Source organism: Caloenas nicobarica, chromosome 9 (genome assembly GCF_036013445.1).
Source record: "Caloenas nicobarica isolate bCalNic1 chromosome 9, bCalNic1.hap1, whole genome shotgun sequence".
Classification (NCBI taxonomy): domain Eukaryota; kingdom Metazoa; phylum Chordata; class Aves; order Columbiformes; family Columbidae; genus Caloenas; species Caloenas nicobarica.
The window spans coordinates 18,859,389-18,885,693 of record NC_088253.1 but is presented as its reverse complement, the minus strand read 5'-3'; the positions used below and the strand labels follow the sequence as shown (position 1 = coordinate 18,885,693).

The 26,305-nt window shown below is 53.3% G+C and overlaps 2 protein-coding genes across 2 annotated transcripts in view; one reads left to right on the top strand and one right to left on the bottom strand.

Annotated features, from left to right (window-relative positions):
* NECAB2 (N-terminal EF-hand calcium binding protein 2) overlaps positions 1-19,860 on the top strand; it is an 80,273-nt gene extending 60,413 nt beyond the window's left edge. Inside the window, exons 5-13 of the mRNA XM_065641146.1 lie at positions 1,436-1,533; positions 14,988-15,124; positions 17,216-17,334; positions 17,721-17,800; positions 18,551-18,607; positions 18,719-18,831; positions 19,097-19,174; positions 19,556-19,647; positions 19,809-19,860. Of these exons, the coding sequence (XP_065497218.1) occupies positions 1,436-1,533; positions 14,988-15,124; positions 17,216-17,334; positions 17,721-17,800; positions 18,551-18,607; positions 18,719-18,831; positions 19,097-19,174; positions 19,556-19,647; positions 19,809-19,837 (803 nt within the window). The 3' untranslated portion in view covers positions 19,838-19,860. The remainder of the gene's footprint in view (positions 1-1,435; positions 1,534-14,987; positions 15,125-17,215; positions 17,335-17,720; positions 17,801-18,550; positions 18,608-18,718; positions 18,832-19,096; positions 19,175-19,555; positions 19,648-19,808) is intronic.
* Positions 19,861-20,373: 513 nt separating this feature from the next.
* SLC38A8 (solute carrier family 38 member 8) lies at positions 20,374-24,410 on the bottom strand. Its single transcript, XM_065641203.1, is given in 10 exon segments — positions 20,374-20,502; positions 20,504-20,847; positions 21,618-21,817; positions 21,902-22,097; positions 22,202-22,316; positions 22,567-22,624; positions 22,946-23,053; positions 23,187-23,340; positions 23,555-23,753; positions 24,234-24,410. Coding segments are annotated over 10 exon segments (1,680 nt in total).
* Positions 24,411-26,305: the final 1,895 nt, after the last annotated feature.

Sequence of the window (26,305 nt, the reverse complement as noted above, 5' to 3'; positions counted from 1 at the left end):
ATAAGCTGTTTGGCAACCATGGAACAGCAAACAGCTGCTGTCAATCACGCTGTGACACTCTAGTTTCTACCAAATCTTCTTCCCCTTGGATATGTTCTTGGGCTGTAAATAGCTATAGACACTTCTAATTAAGCCGAGAGAACCTAATTAGTGGGATTGTTTCCTGGAGTTTGTCTTGTTGCATTCCACAGAGCTGTCACCTTGGTGTGAAGCTTTGTGTCTTAGCACTAAGGAACGCTGCCGGCAGCTTTTAAGAACAGCTTTTAGCTGTAATCGCTGTCAGTCACCCAGAAACCAGGTAACTTTGTGTCTACACTGCACGATCACAGCACACCTCACCATCATGCTTCACTTCTCGTTATTTCTGTTGTGAATGGCCAATTTCAGGACTCTGTAGCTCTTGCATGAAACTGCACCAGGGTTCAAATGGGTCATGGAGCCGTCGGCCACATGGGGACACACCGATTTTGGCTGTGTTTTGCATCGGTGAAGAGTGGCTGGGATTGCATCTGACCACTGCTGGAGCTGCAGTGCAGCCTGGTGCAGATCACCCTTCCCACGGGAGGGCTGAGCATCATAGAATTGTTTTGGTTGGAAGAGACCCTCCAGATCATCGAGTCTAACCGTCAAGCCGACACTGGCACTAAATCATGTCCCTAAGAACCTCATCTATGCGTCTTTTAAACCCCTCCAGGGACGGTGACTCCACCACTGCCCTGGGCAGCCTGTTCCAGTGCCTGACAACCCTTTGCGTTAAGAAGTTTTTCCTAATATCCAATCTGAACCTCCCCTGGCACAACTTGAGGCCATTTTCTCTCATCCTATCTCTTGCTACCTGGGAGAAGAGCCCAACCCCCCCTGGCTCCAAGCTCCTTTCGGGCAGGTCAGAGATCAGAAGGTCTCCCCTCAGCTCCTGTTCTCCAGCTGAACCCCCAGCTCCCTCAGCCGCTCCCACCACACTCGTGCTCCAGCCCCTTCCCCAGCTCCATTCCGTTCTCTGAACTTGTTTCAGTATCTCAGTGTCTTTCTTGTAATGAGGGGCCCAAAACTGAACACGGGATTGGAGGATGGCATGGTGACAGCATGGACTCCCTCTCCATGGAGAACACGTGCTTTCAGGCCCAGCTTGCAGCCGCGTTCTTTTCCTTTCAAGGCAGACTTTGCCCTCAGTAGCCTGTGCAACCCGTGATTGTGGCAGTTACTGTGCCTTACATCTCTTTTTTACAATGGTCCCAAACTTCACAGGAATTGTACCGCTTCCCACCCTTGAAGGACAAAATGTGACTTTGGCTCAGAATATAGAATATAAAAATATACCTGAAACCACCCTCTCAGGTTTTAATTTCTACCGATAAATAGACCTTGCTGGGTCATGTAGCCTTGAAGCGCTATGTTCCAGCGACAGTTCCCATCATGTCCATCTTTGTTTTCCTAGATTATTTTGCTGACCATATGGGAGACTATGAAGATGTCTTGGCCTCACTGGAGACACTGAACCTCTCCATCCTGAAGGCGATGGACTACACCAAACGGGTGAGTCCTCCTTACTGCGCCTTGTGCTCCACAGGCTCAGAGTGAACAGTGCAAATTTTACATTAACGAAGCATCTAAATCGGAAGGTTTTCATCCTATTCAGCAGTGTCATCTCCTTGTGCTTTTGCATTTGTGTGGTAAGTGGATCATTGCAGCAACAGAAGGACAGTAGATTTTTTTTTGTGTTAACAGCAAATGAGTGGTAAAAATCTTGGCCAGATTGTGAACCAAGGTGCCAATGTCATGTGCAGTAGATGGTGGCGAGGAGGCTTTGTGGCAGAGCACTGTATCTTCTCAGCACCCTTCCTAAGTCTTGGCTGTGCCATGGCTTACGCTTTGCATTGCCTGAAGCACGAAGGTGCATCACTGGGAGTGCTTTTGGAAACATTTAATACATCTTGTGTGTTGGAAGGCACCCTGAGTTCCAGAAATATGGGCATTCACATGCACAAAGCTGCATCAGAAACCAGATGTCCATATGTTTGAAGGACTGCAGCAGAAATGTTTGGTTTACATGTGCAGGGTACCTCCAGCTTCTTAAAACAAAATCCACCTTGTACCTTAATGTTACTGTCAATGATGGACTACTAGACAGTGACACTGCTCAAGAAGCACGCTGAAGTTTATTTACGAATATCTAGAAAATCTGAGCTGATGTGTCAGATAAACATCCTCGCTGAGAGGTGCACCATTCATTCGGTGAGGTGTTTATAGTGGTCTTGTTCCTTTGAAACCATTTCCTTATCCTTTCTATACCACTTGATAAAACAACTGGGCTGTATCGATGATATTTGTCACCTCACCATAATCAATCCTTCTCCCACTTCTACCTTCAGCCATATTCGCATCATTCTTTTGTGCCATGATGAGTGAAAAGTAGCCTTTCTTATCACTGGTGAGCACTGGTGGGGACCGAGCCAAGGAGGGAGGTTTTGCTTTTGCCAAGCACCTGTAAGAGCCTCCTGATTCAACTCCAGTCCTCCTCTGAGTAATCCAAATTGAAATCTCCCTTCTGTTTATCTTTGAAGCTAAAGGAGAAGCTTAAATTTCTCCACATTAGAGATTTAGTAACGATAAGAAGTTTTAGGAGTTAGAACAAGAAATTTCTCACTCCTCTGGTTGCTGAGTAAAGACCCTAATTTCCTTACTTTATCCAAATCCATCCTTTTTGATGTGTGTGAGGATGGCAGCATGGAAGGTGAAGGTACATATTTCACATGTTGATGTCTTGCCATATTAAACAAAAGGCAAAAGTTTCTGGCCAAACACTGATCCAAAGTGCTTGTGAATTTTTTATCAACATATCATGAAGGGGTAAAAAAAACCTGGGCAACAGTAATAGTTCATTTTTTTTTCCATTAAGTTGCTAAGTCTGTTCATGCTTCATTTATATACATTGTTAGAAAATTTTCTGGCACTCAGATTTACAAACGATGTATTTTAAATACACGTTAACATGCTAATAGCAGTAATTCACTCCAGCTTGCTATTTGTGATGCCTTCTATCATTGCTTTTCAAATGCAAGGTTAAAACATATGGCTAATTTCTCCTAGTTATTTTGCAAGAGGAGGATGGCTTATTCCCTGTTTATAAATCAGGCATCTGAGCATGTGGGTATTACCTTCCATTAGAAATCTGCAGCAGAAGCAAGATGGTTATTCATAATCCCAACCCTCTGCCTTCATAAAAAGAGCATCTTTCTCCCTCCTTGATTCAGCTACTCAGGACAGGATTCACCTGCCTTAGTTATTTACCTAAACCTGAGCTGGTCACCCCCATCATGGTTTTGTGGATGGAACGAGGGAGATCCAGAGCGCTGGAGGCATCTTCCTCCCGTGACTCTGAGGGATCTCAGATGCAGACATGTTCCCTTCTAGATGGCTAAAGACAGGCAAAGGAAATGCTGCTCCTGTTTTATCAGCCCATGAGGTGTGTTGCTCTTTGCCGCCTGGCAGACTTCTGGCAAGCGAGCAGACGGAGCAAGACTCCGTCACAGAGAGGAATTGGCAAAGAAGTATTTAATGAAAAACATCATCTCCCTGCTGTGATTTTGTGAACAAAGTGGTACATCAATGCATTATTCAAACACAGGCACTTTGTTCATGTAAGGAACTGAAGGGAAAAAAAACCAAAACCAAAACCAAGCCACCAAAACCAAACAAGCCAGAAAGTAAGCTGTTGTAGGTGGTACAGAAACTTATCTCCAGTGTTCAGATAAGACAGACTTCCAGGCAGCATCAGTAGCTTTTTATGAGTGTAAAACATTAGTGCTTTTTTTTTTTTTTTGACATCTGAGATTCTTTCACTGTGTATTTTCCCCAAAAAAGAAAGTACTTGCTTTTAGTCTTGCTGGTTTTAGTGTCAGTAATGCCAAAAGTGTCAGAAGCAGGCTTCTTAGGTTCTGAACTGAACAAATAATCTGGCTGAGGTCTTCCCACCAGGTTCCAGCCTGTATATGTTCCCATACCCCAGCCTGGGGAATGTCGCAGTGGTGTTTTATTTCCTCCAGGGCTGGGACCACACCTGCAGGGTAAAGCCCCAGCCCCAGGGAGAAGACTCTCCATGCCACGATTGCAAAAGCTGGTTTGAGCTTCCAGCTATCTGAGGGGGTCCCTCCATCCAGGTCTCCTTCTGCTCCATGTGTGATGGACCTCATGCTGCTGTCAGGATGTGTAGGAGATACACACACACAAATATATTTGTAGGAGCACTGGATCAGCGAAAAGCCTGCCAAAGCAACAGGGTTTGGTAGGATCCGAGCATTGTTTTGTGCTCTTCGCTGCTCGAGCTCGTTGCTGTGTCTCTGCAGCTTTTCCCCAAGGCCAGACCCTGCAAAGGGCTTGGTGCTGATGCTGAGCACACAGACTCGTGAGCAAACTGCTTCACTTGTGAGCTACTCCTGCTTCTCTGTATTAAAATAAGCATTTTGTCAGCTGGAAAAAACTGTTGCTCATTTGAGAATGTTCCTTATTCCCTCCCTCTCCCCTCCATTAGAAAAAGCAAATGATAAATGAAGCCTAACCTTCTTCTGTGTTGGCTTTCTGACGAGAGGTGCCTGTTGACGAGAGAGACTGGGTAGCCGTGGTGTTTAATTGCTGTTTGTATTTCTCACCTTAAAAGACAGCTGATTATTTCTCGCTCATAAAAAGAGAAAGCAGCAATTATCTTGTGCTGGAGGAGCTCATAAAGTATCAGCAGTAATTAGATTCAATAGTGGAAGGTCTCATACAGCAAAACAAAATCTGTCATTGTAATTATTTTCCAATATGGTGATGCCCGTGCTGTGTTGAAATGACTGCCAGTGACGGTGGGAAACGCAAAGTTAAATTGGAGAGAAAGGAAATAAACTTTCAGGATCTAAAAAAAAGGCTGACAGCAGGAGATGTTTTTATATAATTCTCATTTACCGTTTTATAGTGCAGCTAGCAAATACCAAAACCAACGTGACCAGGGAGGGCATTATTTGTGTGTCCGGTATCAGTGGGAGCTGGCAGAGTGAAGCCAGGTTGAGCTGTCCCTCCCATTTGGTTACTGACCCCCTGCTTTGGGATGGGGGACGGGGGAGCGTGGCGACAGTGCCTGGGGAGCCAGAGGGACAGCGCTGGGGTAGCTCCTGCTCCTCGCTTTTGTCAAATAAGCATTTTGAAGCACTGAGCATGGAAGGATGAGCACAGCTGACCTTTGGCGGTGAGGCAAGCTTGAAAAGCAAGCTGCAAAGAAGTCCCAAAAAATGCCGAGTGAGGAATGTCCTCAAGGACGAAGCAGCTCAGATTTGAGGTCAAATCGTTCCTTCCTGGAGAAGCTCCCGTTGGGCACTAGATGGGTCCAAGAAGCCCTGGTGACCATTTTTGGTGCGTGCCCTGTCCCAGCTGGAAGGGGAGTACTTGGAAAGCAAAATTGCCCAAAATTGGAGCTGAAATTGCAAATAACCCCCACGGACATACTGAAATAAATGGAGCTGATCTCTCTGATGCTCATTGACATGGTGCAATGGCTGCGCAACTCTGCTTTGGCAAGGACCAGGACAGGGTGAGCACAGCAGGGGAGGGGGTGCTGGCAAATTAGGGGGTATTCGGAGACTGGCTTCAAAGAGAAGAGAGGGGCAGCAGGAGGGGTTTATGGAGAAGGTCTGAGGACCTGTGAGTGGCCCTGGACCACCCTCTGCTTGAACTTCAGCATCCCCATTGGTCCTGGACCGGAGTAAAAGGAGATGTGAAAGACGGTGTTTTACTCCTTGCTCGCTTGCTGCCAGGTCCATTGCCAGTCTGTCAGGTGCCAAAATCCTTTTTACCTCATTTAATGGACCAGAAGTGGAAACATGACCAAGTGGTAACACACCATACAACCCCTGAGAGCCTTCTTCTGTCAGGGTGCTGAATACCACATGTGTCTTATGTACCCAAACCAGCTGCAAACACATTTTTCCTTGAGCACCATTATTTAGATAACAGAATATGTAAATCATAAAGGGAAAACTGAATGTACTGACCTTCAGTAACAGCTGCTGATGCTCCAGCAGCGCGAGGGAGCTCAGAGGTATGTCCATATGGGCGAATAGGTTTGCATACATTATTTGCAAGTTGAATTGTTCTGCTGCAATTCCCCCTTCTTGTCTCTGCCTCATGACATGTCGTCACAATGCACAGGAGATGCAGGGCTCTGGGGCTCGGCAGGAGCCGCTGCAGGGGACGTCCTCTCCCTTCCGCCCATGCCAGCATGACCAGGGGCTTCCCCCACTAGCGCCCTGCGAGGGACCGCGTGTTTGGGCAGCTCCGTTACAGCCCCAGCGCAACCACCACCTGCCACCAGTCTTGAATGCTAAAACTGATGGATGGGTTATAGCACGGTCCAGAACAGCAATATGGAATGCTCTCATTTTCACTTACCTGCAAAAATTAAGCTTGCCAAATATGATATTGCTCTTTTTTGAATGATGACACCTCAAGATAAAATAATCCTTAAAAATAATCTTTTCCTCCCACTCTCCAGCTAATCCTTGATCTTGTCCTTTTGTTTTAATTGAGCAGGTTTTCTCCTGCTCTGCTTAACAGACTTGGTGTTCATACTGAGGTCATCTGAGGTCCTGGAGCAGCATTTTGCTGTGGCAGGAGACTGGTCCATAGGAAGGTGTAACAGCAACACGGTGGCAGCAGCTCTGGGTATAGCGTGAGCTGCTCAGGGCTTCCCATGGACATCATCATCTGGCCCGATCTCGGCTCCCTCTGAGCCATGGTGGTTACATGAGCATCAGCTGAGCTCCCCTGGTTTGAGCTTGGAGCCCACGTGGCACCACTACAGCACAGAACACCTGTTTTTTCATCTTTATAGAATTACAGAATCATTTCGGTTGGAAGAGACCCTCAAGACCATCAAGTCCAACTATTAACCTATCTCTGGCACTAAACCATGTCCCTGAGAACCTCATCTACATGTCTTTTAAACCCCTCCAGGGATGGTGACTCCACCACTGCCCTGGGCAGCCTGTTCCAATGCCCAACAACCCTTTCCGTGAAGAAATTTTTCCTAATATCCAATCTAAACCACCCCTGGCACAACTTGAGGCCATTTCCTCTTGTCCACTTGCTACCTGGGAGAAGAGACCAACACCCTCCATGCTCCAACCTCCTTTCAGATAGTTGTAGAGATCTTTCCTCCTGGGTGAATTCATACCCTAGTGCACATTGGGTTCTCCTTCGGCGAAGCACTTCTCTGGTTTCCTTGCTGCCAAACACGGGAAAAGCTGATCTCCTGGTGCTTTGTACCTGGCTGAAGCCTGGGAGATCCTGCCCATCTTTTCATGGTCTTCTCCCCTTGGAAGCATTTGACTCTTCTCTAGGGGTCAGGATGTTTGCTCAAATGGCCCTTTGCTGGAGATCAGTTTGCCTTTTCTGGGGGGCTCAGAGCACCATCTGTCCTCATCTCTGCAGCACAGAGCTCTGCCCTGACAGGAAGGGAATTGTTTTAAAGATTATTAGCTGATTTTTTTCCCCTTTCTTGGATGGGTGATTTTATGATGAAACGCCAGCTTAGAAATACTCCTATAATGCAGTTAAAGATGTATTCATGGTGAATGGTTTTGGCTGAAAAAAGGAAGGAGTGGCAGTGTGTGATGAATTGGTAAAGGCTGAGTCATCTTTCCATATATTTTGAATGATACATTTCTGAACAATTTCAGTATCCATGTCTCTGGTGAAAAATGACATGGATTTCTGGAAAAGTTATGGAACTTTATAGTTCCAGAATAATCTAAACAGAAACAAGGCATATTTGTTTAGCTTCTCAGAAAGCATTTCTGCAGCTCTTCTCTGAAATGAATTTAAGAAAACGTTGCACTGTAAATGAAAGCCAGAAGTGCTACTCCAGTTCTGCAAGAACTGAATTTTCCCCAACTTTCCTGTTCAGACTCCAGACCAAAAAGCCAATTCTATGTGTGATGCCATCCAGAGCTATTTCCCTGCCAGGTCTGCTGGGCTGTGCATGAGATCCCACCGGGCTGTCAGACGGCCAGAGAGCACAGCAGGGCTGGCAGGGAGATGAATCTTAACAAGGTCTCTCTTGGAGCTTATTTTTAGGTGAAGATGTTTATTCACTGCTCTTCTGCTTGTCTGTCACTTGAAAATTCATGTCCCTCCTCTTGCTCTGAGAAGAAAGAGCATCTTCTCTGGAGGTCCTGCTCACACTACCCTGGTTCTCATGGACCTCCTGTAGGTCTTCCTCCTGCCCTCTCCCATTTTAAGGCCATTTCTACTGGGATTAGATAAATTGTATGGTGAAGGGAATAAATCCACCAGATGTCAGTACTGCTGTCTTGCTAAAGTTCTTGCCCAAGAGCAGCTTTGAAGGAGCCACCAAAAGGAAAGGCAGGGACCAAGTCAACACATAACCAGCTGGCACAGCCAGGCTGAGCCTTCAGCAGCTTGACCATCCCACGTCAATACATCTGCAGGGTCTTTTGGGTAGGTCCTGTTTGGAAAACAAAATCTGTACTTTCCTTGGAAAAGTGAGATAAAATATGTATTAATTTATAGTCTTGTGGGTAGTAAATACAGCTAATTAGGAGCTTATGTTAAGAGAAAGGCTAATTATAGGCAGGGTGTTCAGGAGCAGCAGGCCACACTTAATTTTCCAAGTCTGTTCTTTGCCTGCTAAGTGGACAGGGTGCGAAAATGTCATATGCGTCTTGATCTATAGATGTGTGCTGTATAGCACATGATTGGGCCAACAGTTACCTGGCCTTCACATCCACATGGCTACAATGAGAAATAACAGGGTTATGTTGCAGCAAGGGGAATTTCTAAAAACAAGGAGAAGGAAGGGTCTGCTTGGGAAGGGTCTGTGGCAGGAGACCTTCAGAACCAGAGAAGGCAAACATGAGCTGAGAAGGGGTTGATACCGAGATTTATAAAAGGAGGGAGGTTTTTATAGCAAAAGATTTTTAAAACCCATGTGATGCCGTCATTGGGTTTTTTATCTGAACAGGTGTCTCATTTGTTTTTTTAGAGCCATTTCGGGAAGGCTGAGGGTCTTTCATATGTTAATGCTTTCATTTATCAACTATTTAAGTGTCTCTTCTCTTCAGGTTTCTTCTACTCATTATGTGCCAGGCAATCAGTTTCGGGTCTCCGCTTTTGAAGGGATTTAAGAGTCAGGGATAGGAAAAGGAGCGAGAGGCAGGTCTGAGTGTTATTCTGATTATAAGAAAATATCTTTTGGAAGAAAACAGGCAATTATGAGCTATGAATTTAAATCAGCCACAGCGCAACACATGCCTGGTTTTTAAAGGGGTGAGTGGGTGGAAGATAACCTCTTCGTCATCCTGGGATGAGGTTTGACAGGGGTGTTTCATGGCATGGCAATGGGTTTGTTGTTGGGTTGGTTGTCTTTTTTTTTTTTTTTTAACTGAAGGAAAAGTGTGGGCGAAACAGAATTGGCTTTGGTTTCCGTTTGAAAAGCCTCCTCGGTTCGGCGCCATCACTCTGTGGGCGTGCTTCAGTGGTGCTTGAGGTTAATAAAAATTGGAGAAGCCATCAACATCACCAGGCTTGATAAATGTCAACCAGTTTGGCCAGTCTCACTGAAAACCAGCACTGGAAAACCTCGTCGGTCTGGCCGCAATGCTGCAAGGCAAAGGGAAGGTGCCGGCTTGTCTTGGGGGGGTCTCCGAGTCCGTGGGTGGCACGGAATCATTTATATTTTACATCCTGTAGCCTTAACGAGCTAAATAGTGACCTTTAAAAATGCCAGCGAAGAAACTTTGAGATGCTCAACAACATCGAAAATCTCCTTTTTCAGTCATTCAGTTCCCACAAGGAACACGACTGCAAGAGCCCAGGTTTGGGCATCAGTTTGCAATACCCAATGAGGGATGCTCGAATCTGATGTTGGCAAGTCCAAGCGCTCAATGGCACAAAAATCCCAGCTGTGATTTGCACAGCTAACACATCCAAGTGGTGTTTTAATTAATCTGTGCCAGAATTTGGGCAGGTACGTAAGGAAATGGAAAGCTGGAAGAGCTGTGGTTGGCTTTGAGCAGCCTGTGCCCCAATGTGAGCACTCTCTGTGCATGGGGATATGCTTTAGAGGCACAGAAAAAGCCTGTGATGTGAAGAAAGCGAGGGAATCTGGGATTTTTTCACCCTCCTTGGCCTCTTTGGCGGCCACCCTGCTCCTTCCTCAACAAGGCTTGCCCACAGAACACTCTGCAGCAGGGTAGGATCTGTGGTGCCAAATTCTTTCTAGCCTTGAACTAATGGACCAGCTGGGTGGAAAAGAGCAGGCTTGGAGCTGCACCCCTCCAAGAGCTTCTGGCACAAAGTGGCTTCATTGAGCAGCAATTATTATATTATCTCCATAAATATTTTAACTTCTCAAGCAAAGCAAGGAGGAAATGACTCTTCAGAGTGGAATTAATAAGAACAAACCTCATTAAATCTCCCTAGGACAGACTGACAAATGTTTTAATAAGATGATGGGAAGGATTCCTTTGGAGCTGGTCTTCGTAATGACTTGTTTTTGCAATGCCAAATAAGACATTCGCTAGAGGAGAGCCCAAGGGATTGCTGAAAAACCTCTCAGCACACACATTTCAGATGCAGCTCTTGAGCGCACGTGTCACAACTGGGTTGGGAAATGGCCAGAGTTAGTTAAGTGGGGTTAAAAAAAACCATTGTTGTTTAATTTCAGAGCTATTGGACTTACTGGCCTGCCAAAAAGTATCGGATCTCCACGGACACAGTGATATTCTTCTGCACCAGCTGGCATAGCTTTGTACCAACATCCATCCAGAGCACCCCGATGTAGGGAGTTAGGCTCATTTAAAAGTACGTGGGAATCATCTGTACAATTTTTCTTAAAGCTGAACTGAGATGATAGGCTGTAGTTAGGTAATAAAATCCCGACATTTAACTATGCAAACCCTTGCAGCTGTATATTCTAGCACCCAGAGTAAGTCCACATGATCAGACAGCACTCGGCATAGCCTGTGCATTCATAGATACGATTTTCCAAAAGGAGCAGGCTCCCGCGCTGCGGAGAGCGATCTGTTCTCACAAGGCACAGGAAGGGTTGATCAGGAAATCGGCTTGTGGTGTTTGCAGGAGACAGGTTATAGGGTCTTGGAGAGCAGCAGAAACGTGGAGGTAAATAGCAGCATGTTGCCTCATTTACCTGATGTATGGAATAAAATGGAAAAGCAGCGGTGCACTTTCTGCACCTGTGGAAGGGAAACCGAATGTGGAATAAACAGCACTGAGCGGGTGTAAAATCAGTTGATGGGCTCGGAGCATCCACGGGGGATGTGGTACATGGTTTGGATGACTATCAGAGAAGCGGACAAGGCAGTGGCATGGCAGATCTCACTGGAAAGGAACATTAATGGGGAATTACTGTGTCTTTGCAGTGCAATACTGCTTGGAGCAGCAGTGGGGTTCTCGGGACACGGGGACCCGGGTGCAGCCCCCAGCTCCAGCCTGCCCCGCGCTTGCACGCAGCCCCCACGCGTGACAGTGTAAATCACGTCCCAGAAAACCGGTGCTCTTAATTAAAAGAATAATCCAATCAGCCACTCAGAGGAGCACGCACAGCTCCCCATTTAGCAGCGGCAGCTCCCGGAGGCCTGCCAGTCAATGTTAAATACGCGAGGAGGGACATCGCCCCCAGCCCATGGGAGCAGCTGCCTGCCACCAAGGCAGCAATCAGATCCCCAGCACCAGCAATCAGAGCAGGGCTGGGTGCGGGAGTTAATCAAAACCCATCTGTAATTATAGAAGAGTCTGTTTGAGCGTCTGATTAATATATTTATGCCTTCATTATGGGCAGGCTGCCGGCTGCAGGCAGGGACACGTGCGTGGGGAGTAGCCATGGAGGGGGGGAACCACAAAAGAAATTGTTTCAGATCCCAAATGCAATGATATGTCTTTGCCAAGGTGATTTATCGATTTAATACACCCTCCTTAGCCACAGTGTAGATAGCGGAAGATGTATTAAATGATAAAATAATTGTCTGGGCAAAGGGGTGGATTTGGCCCAGTGTGGGGCTCTTTCTGAAGTCTGCCAGCAGAGGAAGATGAAGGATGAAGTACCTTGACAGAGAATTTAATAAACTGTCTATACAGAATTGTTCCAATGTGATTTATGTGTCTGTGCATATATGTATAATACAATGCTTGGAAAGAAATCACACATACATATACATAGTGTATATTGCACACTCTGTGCTAGTTGTGGGTATTTTTCTGGGGAGAAAAGAGATCATCCAGCTATCCAGGAATATTTGTGAAAGTGTTCCAATTTTTTTCCCCAATTTAACTGCTCAACAACTATTTTCACATCACTGTCTTGGCTCTATTGCTGTTTATTTGTCTTGCAATGGTGCCTGTTTCTACCATGGAGGGGGTCCGGTGTGGTGCTCTACCAGCTGCTGAATCCATGGCCCTGGGCTGCCTGTTCACCTCTCTCTCTGCCTGCATGGGGCAAGGGAAAATGGGGCAGGACTTGTCAGGAGATGTCCAAGCTCGGCATGGTGGCACCACATCCCAGGGTGAGGACTCGGTATGCAAAAGCCCAGTAGCAACGCCCTCCATACCAGGCAAGAACGGGCAGCCAGCCCTGGGAGGCTGCGTGATCTCATGGCACATTGCCCGCTGCTCCGCTCCCTGGTCGAATAAGCCAAATCCCGAAGGGAAGACTGAGGGCGACATCAATCTTTGGTTCCCCTCGGTGAGGCAGGGGCAGTCTCGAGGCAGCCCCGACGGGGACACTGCTCCATCGCGCTCCTCATCCTGCGCCTGTGTGTACGGGTGAGCGGTGCTGCACTGGCTGCACTTGGTTTCAGGGTGTTATGATTCTCTGTGCTAACAACCAGCAGGCAAGTGGGTTTTTCTAAGCTGGCTGACCTTGTTTTCAAACATTGCCAGGCTGTGGAGGAAGGAGATAACTCGGAGGCACTCACTCACTGTTAAAAGTTGCATTTATGAGGCTTTGCTGATTCCTAGCCAGGCAGATCCTCATCCTCTCCTGCCTGGGTCTTCTGACGCATCTGCCCGTATCTCACACCAGCGCCGACTTTCTTCCCTTCTGGCTATCAGGTACCAGTGGTGCTGGAGGAGCACACTGGGCTGTGCTGGGGAGCACTGGGGCTGTGGAGGGGAGCGCGGTTTTGCTTGGAGAAAGGCTCAAAAAGTGCCAGGGTCCCACGTACGCTGCTAGATGCATCCCCCAAGCCCGAGGAGCATCCCAGTTCTTGGTCCTCATGCAGATGTGCTGCAGCCCATGGAGCGCCCTGGGCCAGTCCCATCCCCGTTTGGCTGGTGTACTGGGATGCGCTGAGCTGATGAAGGAGCAAGGTAGTGCATCGATCCCTGCCGTCCTTATGTCTCCCTCCCTGCCACCCAAGGGTGCCAGGAGATCATGAACACAGTACACTGCATGGCAGTTTGCTTCAGCATCACCATCTGGTGATGATCACCGTGTCGTGCTTGTCCCCTAGAAACACCGCAGCTGTGACGGCGAGGGAGCAAGTTTTTTGTGTCAGAAAGAAGTCATTAACTGCTGAGCTAGTTGGATGCTCAAGAAGCTCCTGCTCCCCTACCAAATCAGGGGTGAGAAATCAGCTGGGCAACCGGTTTCCTCAGAAGTGTTTTTCTTCAGCTCATTCTTCTTTTATCATTTAAAATATGAGATAAAGACCCTACGGGTTCTTGCAGAGCTGCGCTGGTTGCCATGGAAATAACCCTTGTTAATGGCTTCGCAATAGAACAAGAATAATTTACACACGGAGATCTTGGGGTACTCACGCTGTGCCGCTGCATGCTCACACAAATGGTGGCGCTGGGATCGTGCTCTGGTCTTACCCCCCAGTTTGGTCACTGCTGGTGGCATGCAGGGAGCTGGGCAGTGTCCATCTCCGTCTTGTGACACCAAAAAGTTGTGAGTCCCACGGAAATTCCATGCCAGGAGGTGCCAGCATGCAGGGATGGGGCTGTCTGATGGGGGTTTGCCTGGGCCACATGCTGTCCCAGCACTGGTGGTTTGGAGGCAGTTTGAGGAAAAAGTGGTGCTGGCAAGTTTGGGTTTAGAGGAGCTTTTCCTTTCACTGCAAGGTATTTTAGCTCTAATGCTGAGTGGTTAACTTCAGCCAGATGTGGTGTGGCCAGTGGCCTGGCTGGGCTGGTCTTGGTCCAGTTGGGCTGATGTTGGACTGGTTGGAGTGGTGTTGGGACAATGTTGAACTGGTTGGACTGGTTGTGCTGGTGTCTTAGTTCTGCCCGTGCCTGGCAGGAAGGGGAGGTGGAGGAGCAGGATGGTGCACAGCAAGGCTGTGCTGGGCAAGGGGCCCTGGGTGCTTTAAGCCCATCAGTTGATAGAATCACGGAATAGTTTGGGTTCGAAGGGACCTTCAAAGCTCAGTGCCACCCCTGCCATGGGCAGGGACATCTTCACCAGCTCAGGTTGCTCAGAGCCCCGTCCAGCCTGGCCTGGGATGTCTCCAGGGATGGGGCACCCACCACCTCTCTGGGCAACCTGGGCCAGTGTCTCACCACCCGCAGTGTAAAAAATTCCTTCCTCATGTCTGGCCTGAATCTCCCTTCCTTTAGTTTAAAACTGTCACCCCTCGTCCTGTCACAACCCCTTGTCCTGTCACAGTAAAGAGGGCAACTATGGGCTGTAGGTAATCGTCTCTTCGCATTGCTTGATTTATCTATAAATGAAGCAGTGCTGATGTCCCTTGCTGCCCACACTTCCTCCTGTCACAGCCGCTATACATCTGTTCCAGGGGTGATGGATGCTGGAGGGGCTCTATGCTATATGGGACGGGACAACACGTGCTCATTCCTCCTGTGGCCCTTACGGTCAGTACACGGAGGGAACCAGCTTCTGCGTGGGATGCTGGAGGGATGCTGCAGCAGCTGGGGTGCCCGCTGGGTCTCACCGCTCTCCCTGTCTGCCTTGGCAGGTGTACGAGAGCGGCAGCAACGTGGACCAGTTTGTGACCCGCTTCCTGCTGAAGGAGACGGCGAACCAGACCCAGTCGCTGCTGAGCTCCGTGGAGAGTGCTGTGGATGCCATCGACGAGCAAACCAACCCTGCCAGGTCTGCAGCACCTCCTGCCCTACTTCCTCACTGCTTCCTGGTTGATTTTGGCACGGCAGGGTGGAGGGAGAGTTGGGGATGCTTTTGTAGGGTGAAGGAAAATGCAGCAGGTGGTGTGCAGGAGCAAAGGGGAGCTGGGCGAGTGGCTGCCTTTCTCTTTGCCTCCCTTCCCGGCTTCCTGAGAGATCTCAGGGCGTTCCTGCAGCGCTCTGTCCTGCCCTGTCCCTGACTCTCCTGCAGCCCAAAGGGTCCTGCTCGGCCCCTCTGCCTGCCAGCGGTGCAGGGGGGATGCAAACAGGGGGGCAGCACCCACAGGGTTGGGCTGGTGGTGCTGGGTGCATGGGGCTGCTTCTCCCAGAAAAGCCACTGGTCCCATTCAGGGGGAAAAAAAGTGTCTGGGGTGTGCTGGGGCCAGCCTGCCACGGGCAGTGTCCCATGTTGGGGATGCTGTCCCTCCTGCCAGGGCACCCATGGGTGAAATCCTCTGCGGAGGTGAAAGGTGCTCATGCACAAGGGACTGGTACCACCATCCTTGGGTCGCATGTGGAGGGGGCTGTCCCCATCCCCGCAGCCCAGCACATCCTACCCAGCTTGCAAGATGGAGGAGATGGTTTCAAGATTTCTCAAGTGCTGCCAGCACTAAAATATAAGGAGTACCTAGCAGCATAGTCCAAACCTCAGCACAGCCCTCGCTTGGTGTCACAGTGTCACTTGCCTCCCCGGAGTACCACTGTCACCAGCTGTAACCAGGACAGGTTGCCATGGAAACTGTTCATCAGATGCTCATGAAGCAGATCTTGTCTCCTGCCACACCTGCAAACCAGGAGGCCAGGGGATGCCAGGGGGTTAGGACACCTTGGTTTCACCAATCCTTGGGTGGGAAGAGGGGACCAAGGCCCTTGGACCACAGAGAGTGAAAATCCCAGTTGCAACACCACACCATGTACCCGAATGTTTCATTGCAGCCAGATCTTGGTGTTTCAGGTTTTAACATCAGTAGCAGGCACGTCCCAGACCAGCATCTTGCAGGAGCTGCTGCTCCCTGGGACACAGTGAGACCCTGGACAGCTCTGGTGACATCTCACCAGCTTTCCCAGGAGAAGTGCTCTGGGTTTCATCACTCCACATCACTTTCTTCTCGCCATTTTGGAAGGAAACCACTGGTCTGCAGCAAACCTTGTGCAAAACATGTGGGAAAAGTACAAGCTCTTGGGAAACAATGAGGAGCAAATGAGCCCAACATCAGACAGAGCAATTAGAGTCCATGAAAGACTTTGCTGGCTTTTATTTGCTGATGTGTGGGCCCAGTTTGTAATGAGGAGTATTGTACTTGTTTCCTCATTGTGATAATAGCCAAAAAAAAAAAAAGGAAAAAAAAAGAAAAAAAAAGACCCCACAAAAAATTTTCTATCTCGCACATCCGCATGAAGACAAAGAGGTGGCCTAAAAAGCACCGGAATAAAGGGCTGTAAAACGAAGTGCAAGAGCAGAGCGTCCAAGCCTGAGACACCTCATTAAATTGTGATTATAAAGAAATCTCTGCCTGTTCTCGCCTAATTTCCTGCCTATTGACGAGGAATTATTCAGCACTGGCAATGGGATTACTGCACAGCCTGTAGCGACAGGGATGTTCCTGCCACCTTTATCGCTGTTCTCGCTTCCTTATCTTGGGGATGCTCTTCAGGACCAGCCCATCACATCCCTGTGTGCAAGTTCAGGTCCACATCGTCTGATTTTGGGGACAACAGCAGCCTCAACATTGCTCCCTCGGCACCAAAAGAGCCAGCCGAAATCGCCCAGGGTAGCCGGGGAGGGTAGAGAGAGCACCCAGCTGCTGTGCTTTAGAGGGAGTTTGGTGCGTGGAGGGGGACAGGAGGGCTGGGACGATGCTGGTCACTGTCGTGCCCATTAGGTCCCCAGCTCTCAGTGTGCTGTCTCTAGCCAGGTGTGGGCACTCCTGCTCTCCAAGGGGGTCTGGCACTGGTGGCAGAGCTACCAAAAATGATGCTCCAATGCTGGCTCCCCAGGGCCAGCCCATGCTGGACGTGCCTGGCTCTGCTCCCTGATGGCCCGTGTGCTCTCTGGTTGCAGGCACTACCCCAGCAAGGCTGGTCACGGCCTGATGGACAGCTGGTACGACAGCCCTGTGCCCAGCTACTCGCCCACCAGCCGGGTGGTCCCCAGGGAGCACGGCAAGAGCTTCCAGACTGGTAAGTGGTGGCCACTTCCCAGCTGCGCCAGCAGCCTGAGGTGGCCTTGGGTGCTTGGGGACGGGAGCTGTGGTCCCAGCGGCAGCACAGAGGTGATGCTCAGCTTCCCCAGAGGGCAGTGGAACTCTTGGGGGATGCCTGCCAGCACCTCTTGCTCCATAGAATCATTTTGGTTGGAAGAGACCCTCAAGATCATTAAGTCCCACCATTAACCTAACTCTGGTACCTAACCATGTCCCTAAGAACCTCATCTACGTGTCTTTTAAACCCCTCCAGGGATGGTGACTCCACCACTTCCCTAGGCAGCCTGTTCCAGTGCCTGACAACTCTTTCCAGAAAGTTTTCCTAATATCTAATTTAAAACGCTGCCTCCCGGCTTCACGTAGGTTCCCCTGACACCAAGGCGGAGGGTTTGGAGGGCCAGATCAACAGGCTGGCTGAGCTGATCGGCAGGCTGGAGGACAAGGTAAGGGCCAGCATTTCCACAAGTGGGGCTGTCCCTTGGCTGTCCCCACAGCCGCAAGGGACCTGGAGGTGTCCAGGAGGTGGCCGTGTCCATCCCTGCACCATGATATGCATGGGCTGGGGGCCGGGTTGCTGGTGGTGGCAGAGTTGGAGGAAGTTACTTCTGATGAGCGGATGGCAGTTGTTGAATGTGGAGTGATTAACTGTGAGGGTTTTTTTTTAAACAAGAAAAAGACATAAGAAAGCAATGTCTCTTGCAGAGGCGGTGTTACTCCATCTAGGGACTGAAGGAGAAAATGTTGCAGTGCAGGAGGTGTTTCTGAAATCCGTCTGGTTTGCATTTGCAGGGCAGAAGGGAGAAAGGAGCAGGATGGGGGAAAAGCTGCGGTTCAGGGCAGAAACCACGATGCTAGTGGTTGCCAAAGGAAATAAGAGCGTGCCCGGGGCTGGAGAAGGCCCAAGTGAGGGTTGAGGAGGGGTGGACACCCCTGCTTCTGTATCCCCAGGGCAATTCAGGGACCATGACAAGCTGCTCAGGGGCTGATGCGAGGACGTGATGTCAGGGATGTCGGCTGCGCTGGGAGCTTTTGCAGAGGGTCCTGATGGGAGGGCACAAAGGTGCAAACAGCTCTTGGATCCATCCCCTGTGGAGAAGGGGGCACGGCCCCTCATGCCGAGCGCTGGGGACAGAAACCCACGAGGTTGGGAGGGACAGGCAGCCTCAGCCCACCCCCCCGTTGCTCTTTCGCAGACTCTGTGGTTTGACCTGCAGCAGCGGCTGTCGGACAGCGAGAGCACGGCTTGCACGGTGAGAGCGCCTGCGGGGTGCTGGGGTGTCTCTGGCATCAGACTTGGCGGGGGGCTCACCATGTTTTTTGGGGTCTCATGTGCTACTGTGTTTTTTGGGGGGGCCTGGCAGTACCTCCTCCTGGTGCGGAACGAGATGACGGTGTCGCACAAGCACCTGGGCGAGTTCTGCAGCTCCCTGAAGCAGTACCTGAAGAGCGTGGCCGGGGAGCGGGACTGCTTCCAGTGGGTACCGCTGTGGGGCTGGGGGGGCTCAGGGTGGGCTGGGGGGTGTCGCACTGCCCTCACAGCAAGGGGCACCCCATGAATGGTTGAGGTAAACCAGCCAGGATTTAGGCTGTGGTGATGCTTGGCCATCCAGTCCCTTTTGCATGGGCTGGGGAGTGCTGGGGGCTGCTGGGTTCACCCCGTGGTGGCCGCCCTACAGCACGCCTGTGAGGGGACAGATGCCCCATGGTTTGGGGCTCACCCCTTTCCCTGCTCCCACCAGTGTCACCGCGGTGAAGCTGCCTGATGGGGTCACCTTCATCGTCTATGAGTTCTGGGAGACCGAGGAGGACTGGAAGCGGTAGGGGAAGGGTGGAAGGGGGGGAAAAAAGCTCATTTTTTGGGGGGCGTTGCTTGGGCATGGAGGAGTGTTGGAGCTGCTGAGCCTCAAGCTCCATCCCCTGTCTGATGGCAGGGACGAGGGGCTGTCACTGTAAGGTGGATGGGAGGACTGGGGGATCTCTGCGTCTCCACCCAGGGATGCCTTTGGGCATGGGGGGTGGGAGGCATCACTGTCCTGAACTGTGCCAAGCTGCTTTGCCCAAGAGAAGGGTGAGCAGGGTTGCTGGCACTCAACCCCTGCCACAGCTGCCAGGGTCGGGGAGGGGAGGTTGGGATGGTGAGTTTGAGGGACCGTGAGCTGCCAATGTGCTGTCGCCCACCCTCTCCCACCCCGACACAGGCACCTGCAGAGTGCCACCTGCAAGGGCTTCCAGCACGTCAAGGTGGACACGCTGAGCCAGCCCGAGGCCGTCTCCAGCGTGGCTGTGCCAGGTAGGAGGGAGGCTGCCCTGTGGCATGGGGGATGGAGACCCCCAGGCACCCTTCCTGCTGCTGAGGAGCGGGTGTGGGGTGGGGGCCGCACAGACTGGGATGGGGGGGCTGCGGTGTTGTGGGGCCAGGCGGGGTGACCCATGGGTGCCGTTCCCCTACAGCTGCGTGGTGCACCCTGAGCCGAGAGTGACTGCCGGTGCTGGGGGTCCCGCCAGCGCTCACCCCCGCTGCGGGGTGGCCGTGACCCCCTGCGTGGCCGCGGATGGGAGGTGTTGGTGTGACCTGTCCGCAGTGAAAGAAACCCCTGTGTGTGTCCCCAGCACCCAACAGGTGTCCCCCCAGCTAGCCCGTCACCTGGGTCACCTCTCCCTGGAGCAGGGTGGTCTCTGGGGGTGTCCTCTGGAGCCTGCCAAGGAGGGGCTGGCAGGGTTGGGGGGGCATCCCCACGCACGGGCAGTGGGGAAGGCAGGGTGCCGGCAGCCAGGCAATGGGAAGGGGGCAAGGTAGGGGTAGGAGGTAAGGAGGGGCAGGGGTGGGAGTGGGAGGCTGCGGTCCCCCTGCAGGGGGTAAGTTGGGGGTCCCTGCTGGTCCCCAGGGCCACCCAGGGAGGGGGCTGGGGAGGTGAGTCTGTGCCCGGTGCAGTGTGTGTCTGCAGGGATGGGGACTCTTGTCCCTGGGGGAAGAGCCAGGGTGGTGGTGGGGGTGTCCCTGCTCTTGGGGTGCCCCTTAGTCCTGGGGGGGTGTGGGTGGTCCTCAGGTTTCCTTTGCATATGCGCAGTGGCAGTGGGTGCCTTGCAGATGTGGGGCTGGCTGCCCTCCCCTTTCCCAGGGTCTGTATGTCTGCCTGTATGTCTGTGTATCTGTCTGTGCGTGTGCAGCACTCGCTGCCCTTCCTGCCCCCCACCCCACCACCCCTTAGGGTGTGCGGTGTGGGGTCTTCCCCAATACCCTGTCCTGTATTTATTAGCTGCTGTACAATGGGAACAGTGATGCCAAATAAAACCGTGATGGGATCTGGTGGTGCAGCCGTGTCCCGGGTAATGGGGCTGGGGGGTATGGTGAGGGGCAGAGTTTGGGGTACAACGGGGGAGGTCCATGGCCCCTCAGCGCAGCAGCCCCAGCACAGCCAGGGCAGCGCTCTGCCCGCAGACAAAGGCACCACCGAGCACTGAGATGACACCCCAGGAGATGAGAGCAGCCCTGCGGGGACACAAGAGGGGGGACGGTGGGAAAGGGCCGGCCCTCAGTAACACTCCCCCCGGGCGTGGGACCCTTGGTGGGGTCCCAGCCTCCTCTGCCATGCTCCTCTGCATCGCTCCCAGTGGGCAGCCAAAGATCCCAACAGCCCCTCCAGTTTGTCCCCTGTGCCCACTGCAACGACTCGCAAACCTGGTCAAAAGCCCAGCAGCTGCTACCATGAGATCATTCCCAGCTCTGCGTGCATCCAGTGTCACCACTGAGGGGGTACAGTCCCACACCGCCCCCCCTGCTCACCCCACTCCTGCAGTCACAGCCAGCCCCTGTCCTACTGCCACATACCCCCACCCCTGCCGCCTCCCCGGCTCCACCCCCAGCCCTATCACCTGTGGGTCTGCACCCCCCTGCCACCCCACGTCCTGCAGCAAGTGCTGCTGTTTCAGAGCCTACAGGTGCCCCCCTTGCAGGGATCCCGCCTTGGCTGGCGTGCACCCCTGGGGATCCTGCCCCTGCCCACCGCCAAGCCCGCAGATACTCACTTTTTGCGTGGCCCAAGGGTGCGGGTCCCGGTCATGCACACCAGGCACAGCCCTGCTGCCAACGCAGAAGCTCAGCCGTGCTGCCACGGCACCGCTCACTGCCACAGCATCCTCCACAGCCACACCCCTGCACCCCCAAAACGGGGCCAGGATGGGCCACCCACCACCCAGCCCCCTGCCCACAGTGATGCTCCTGGCACCAGTGACTTTGTCCCTCCCACCGCTCACTCTTGCCTGGAAAGATGAAGATGAAGAACGCACTGATCCCCCCGATGAGCTCGATGACCTTGCCGATGTCCGGGACAAACAGGGCGATGGCGAGTGTGGTGGCCATCCAGGCGACCGTCAGCGCCACCCGGCTCCGCTGCTCATGCGCCTCGGGCACCACTGTGGCCCCGCGCTTGGGGGTCACCCACAAGTCCTGCACCACCGACCTAGAAGGGAGAAGGGGGGGCTGATGGCACCTGGCAGAGCTGCACCAGCCTGGGGGGACACCCAGCTCACCACTGTCCCCTCACCTGCCCAGCAGCACCACGATGGGGTAGATGGTGATGATGGAGACACCAAAGAGCAGGCGGGCGATGATGACAATCGGGTCATTCCCTGGGTAGGACATCAGGACATCGGCCGCCACGGTCTCACCAAAGGTCAGGTAGCCATAGATCCCTGCGGAAAGAGAGGGTGGCAGGAACCTCCAGGGAAGGGGTGGTTGTGCTGGAGACGAGGATGTAGGAGCCTTGAGGAGGACGGAAGAGCTCCAGGGACAGGGGACCCCCTGGGGCAAGGAGAGGGTGAAGGGTTCCAGCTGCTGGTGTTACCGGTGAGGGAGTAGATGAGCAGGCAGATGAGCATGGAGAGCACAGAGACAGCCACCCAGTGGGAGAAGCTCTGGTTGCGCATGCTGCTGTAGATGGCCACACAAGCCTCGTGGCACTGCAAGACACAGGAGCACAGCGCTGGGGCCCTACGCGGTGACAATCCCCATCCCCAACACCTTCTCTCCCACCCATGGGTGCCCTGTCCCGCTCTCCCCTGTCCCCAGGGACTTGTATCCTGCCCCACAGCCATCTCTGGTGACAGCCATGGGTCCCCTGCCTTGCATGGTGTCCCCATGGTCTGGGATGCTGCAGGAGCTGCCAGCACTGCCCCAGCAGCTGGAGACGGTGGGGCCAGGGTGACCTACCTGAAAGCCGAAGCAGATGGTGGGAATGACACTGAAAACAGAAGCCCAGGAGGAGGCCCTGTGGTGTGGGGGGAGGAAGCACAGAGCAAAGGGCGTGAGGCCCCCAGAGGCAGCGAGGACCTTGATGGCACCAGCTGCGAAGCCGTGATGCCATCATGGGAACCTCCTGCTCAGTGATTCTGGGAGAAGGGGGGCAATTGTTGGAGTGAAGGCTGGGGCAGAGGGCTGCCACCCGCCCACCACCCTGCCAGCGCTGTTCCCAACTACCCCCCGCCCAGGGCCACCCCCTGCACTGCCTCCAGCCCTGCCCCATGCCACCACTAGTGCCAGGTGACCCACAGGGGACAGGGCGCGAGGGATGCGGGGCTGACCCTACTACCTGGAGGGCTGGGGGGGCTCGGGCGAGCCCAGGCTCTCTGCCTGCAGGTGGTACTTGAGGACGATGACCAGGGTGAGGTAGCAGGCAGCCAGCGTGCCCAGGATGCTGCTGGGACAGGGGGAGCGTCAGCATGCAGACCGGGTGGGAGGGGGTCCCACAGCCCCGCAGGGACCCGGGAGGAGATGGCCTGGGGCACAGGGTGCCCACGCGTGGGCCACCACGGGGATAGCCCAGGAGCTACCTGGAGTACTTCTGGAAGCCAATCTCCCTGGGGACAGAGAGCGGGAAGATGACAAGGACGCAGAGAGCAGAGAGGGTGAAGCGTTGGTCTGCATACCAGGAGGGTGTCAGGGGGGCCCCACTCAACGTCCCATTGGGGTACAGGGAATCGCACACTGTGGGGAGCAGCAGGGGGTCAGCTGCGTCCCAAAAGGTGGCCCAAGGGGGTCAGGAGCATCACACCATGGCAGGGCCAGGGACCCCCACACCCTCGGGGGTCCAAAAAACCCCTGGGGCTGCCTCCAGCCCTCATGGGACCACCTTCCCCTCACTCTCAGGAGTCACCGGTCCTGACCAAACCCCGAGCATGGGGCAGGGGCGACAACTCACATTTCTCCAGCTGGTCACCCACCACCCTGAGGAGGGCCACGGAGATCATGAAGAGGTTGAGGAGGAAGCAGACCTCGCAGAGCTTCCCTGCTGCTGCCCCGCACACCGCTCGGACAACCCCCTGGTAGGTGGGCTGGGCGCTGAGGGCCGCTGCGTAGCCCAGCACCGCCAGCCCGCTCACCAGGAAGACCAGTGACCCCTGTAGGGACAGGACCCAGCAAGAAGCATCACATTGATTCTTTGTCACCCCCCGGACCCAGGGGTACCCAGCGTGGCCATGGCTAGGGACCAGGTCACCTTGTGGCCCTGGGTAACACAGGTCAGCAAAAGGATGGAGAAACAGCCCATGTGATACTTCGGGTCTAGATTTGGGGTTTTTGGGGCACGGAGGGGACAAGCCACCAATTTTATTTTAGGTCGAGCTAAAAGTCAGCTAAAAGCATGGCGTTGGATGTGGAGTATCCCTAAGGCAGCAGTAACTTTTGCACCCCTGTTCTACCTTTCAGCCTGGGTCGGGACATGAGGGTCCCCACCACCCCAGAACCCCCTGTCCCAAACACAGGAGAACCTCGCCCTCCCTTTGCCCCTTTCCCGGTGCCAGCAGGTACCTCGGCTTCTTTTGGGGGTGCTGCTGCCCACAGCCCCTCATCCCGGATCGGGTCCCCCGGTTGCCTCTTACCAGCTCCACCAGGAATGCGGGGGCAGCCCCCCCGGCCCTGCTGAAGGCCCAGGGGAAGCTCAGCAGCCCCGCGCCCAGCGCCGATTTCAGCATGATGAAGACGGCTCCGGCGGAGGTGAGCCCGGCGCTGCCCGCCGCCGGCAGCAGGGGCCGGCCCTCGCCCGCCGGCCGCTCCATCCCGGCGCCTCCCCGGCGGGGCTCTGGGCCGGGCGGGCAGCGGGATCGCTCCCCCCGCCTCTGCCGGGCCCCGTGGGGGCGGGCGCGGGTGAGCGCGGGGGCTCCGCGAACCCTCCGCCCCCGCGGGGAGTGGAGAGGGGGCAGCTGGGGACGGGGCAGGAGCTGCCGTGGGAACCCTCCACCCCCCGGGAATTCCCCGTCCTGATCCCACCCCAGCTGGGGTGCAGGGGAGTGGGTATCGCCCCAAAGCTCCCCTGGACGGTGGTGGGAACCACAGTTCGTGTGTCCCCACGGCTTGGGGCCAGCAGTCCGTGTCCCGATGTCTGGGGGCACCCCCAAGTCGCAAAGAGCTAGAACAGACCATAGGAAAACCAGCAGCCCCCAGCACCGGGCTGGGCAGGCTGGGTGCTCACCATTCCAGCTGGGCCCCCCACATCCATGAAATTTCCACCACGTGACATTTTGGAGCATCCCCGGCGCAGGGAGGGTGAGGGAAGGTGGCTGTACCAAGTGCCCTTCAGAGCACTTGGCTGGTGGACACTTCAGCACTCGTTGGGTGCAGGGTGAGGCCAGCACCCCTTGGTCTCTCCACAGCAGCTAAAACCCACAGGTGTGCTCCCGTACTCGGGAGACCTTTGCCAGGAGCCATCCCACCCCAAACATGCAGGGAAAAGGGGTGCTGGGACAAAAGGATGGGGTGACTGACGCTACAGGGACCTGCACAGAAGAGGCTGCACCCCACGGGGATGAGGCCCCATCCCCTACACGCAGGACACACGGCAGCTCTGTGCTGCTCCCAGGACATGCCCAGGGCCCCGGGGCTCAGCGCACGGCCCCCAGCGCTGGCTGTCAGCCCCTAATGCATTTTTGATTTCCCAAATATGTGCCCTTCTGATCTCGGTAAGACGGATAAAGAGACTTTAATCAGCTGCTAGAAGGAATTATGGATGGCTAATTGTGCCTGCCACCTCCATTACATCTCTGCCGCCTACAGGGCTTACAACCATTTAAAAGGGCCCTTCCAGGCCTTCATTAGCTGCACACCAAAGGCTTTGGAAATAATTGGCCTCCACGATTTAGAAATTGGCCACTGGGCTGTAAAATACCAACCACTGGGAAAGGCTCTTAATTCTGACTGGCGCTTTGATACGACTTGACTCTGGTTTCAAGCCTGTGGTGGAGCTGTAATCTCTCATTAGTGCTGCGATGAGAGGAGTGAGCCTCCTCGTTAGCACCAACACCAAAGTTTTCCAGGCTCCCTCTGACAGGAGCATCCCATATCAAAGGGACCCAGCCCGCCTCCCACGCCCGCACAGCAGCCCCGAGTGGTTTCTCTGCTCAGGGGCTCTGGGCACCCTTGCTCATATTTTTTCCTCCCTTTCTCCCATTTATTTGGGTGCTCCAGCCCCCAGGCTGTGAGGCAAGACCCACGGGTCCCCATGGGTTGGCAGCTTTACCTGCTGCTGTGTCCCCTGGGCAGCTGCCCTCCTCCCCTCTTTTGGATGGAAAAAGAGCTGCTGATGAATTTTTCCACACTGTTACCTTCATTTGAAAACAAAGGTACAAAGGTGCAAATGGCCAGTCCTTGTTTCAGACAAATGAAACACTGGCTACAATTATGCTTTGCTACCTTCAACTCCTTCTGAGGTCTGACCCTTGAGATTTTACACCGTTACTGACAGCTCTTTCACAACCAGTACAACTTGCAGAGCTGTTGCGTGTTGGTCCTACACGAGATCCTGATGTCACAGGTGAGATGGACAAAGTCCCGTCTGTGTCAGCATGGGTGCCATCCCAACAGCAGCCCCACGTTGGGACCCTCTCTCAACTCCCAAAAGTGGGAGCTTCCACTAAGGGCTCCCAAGCGAAGGCTCGGTCCCTTCTCTGGCACCACA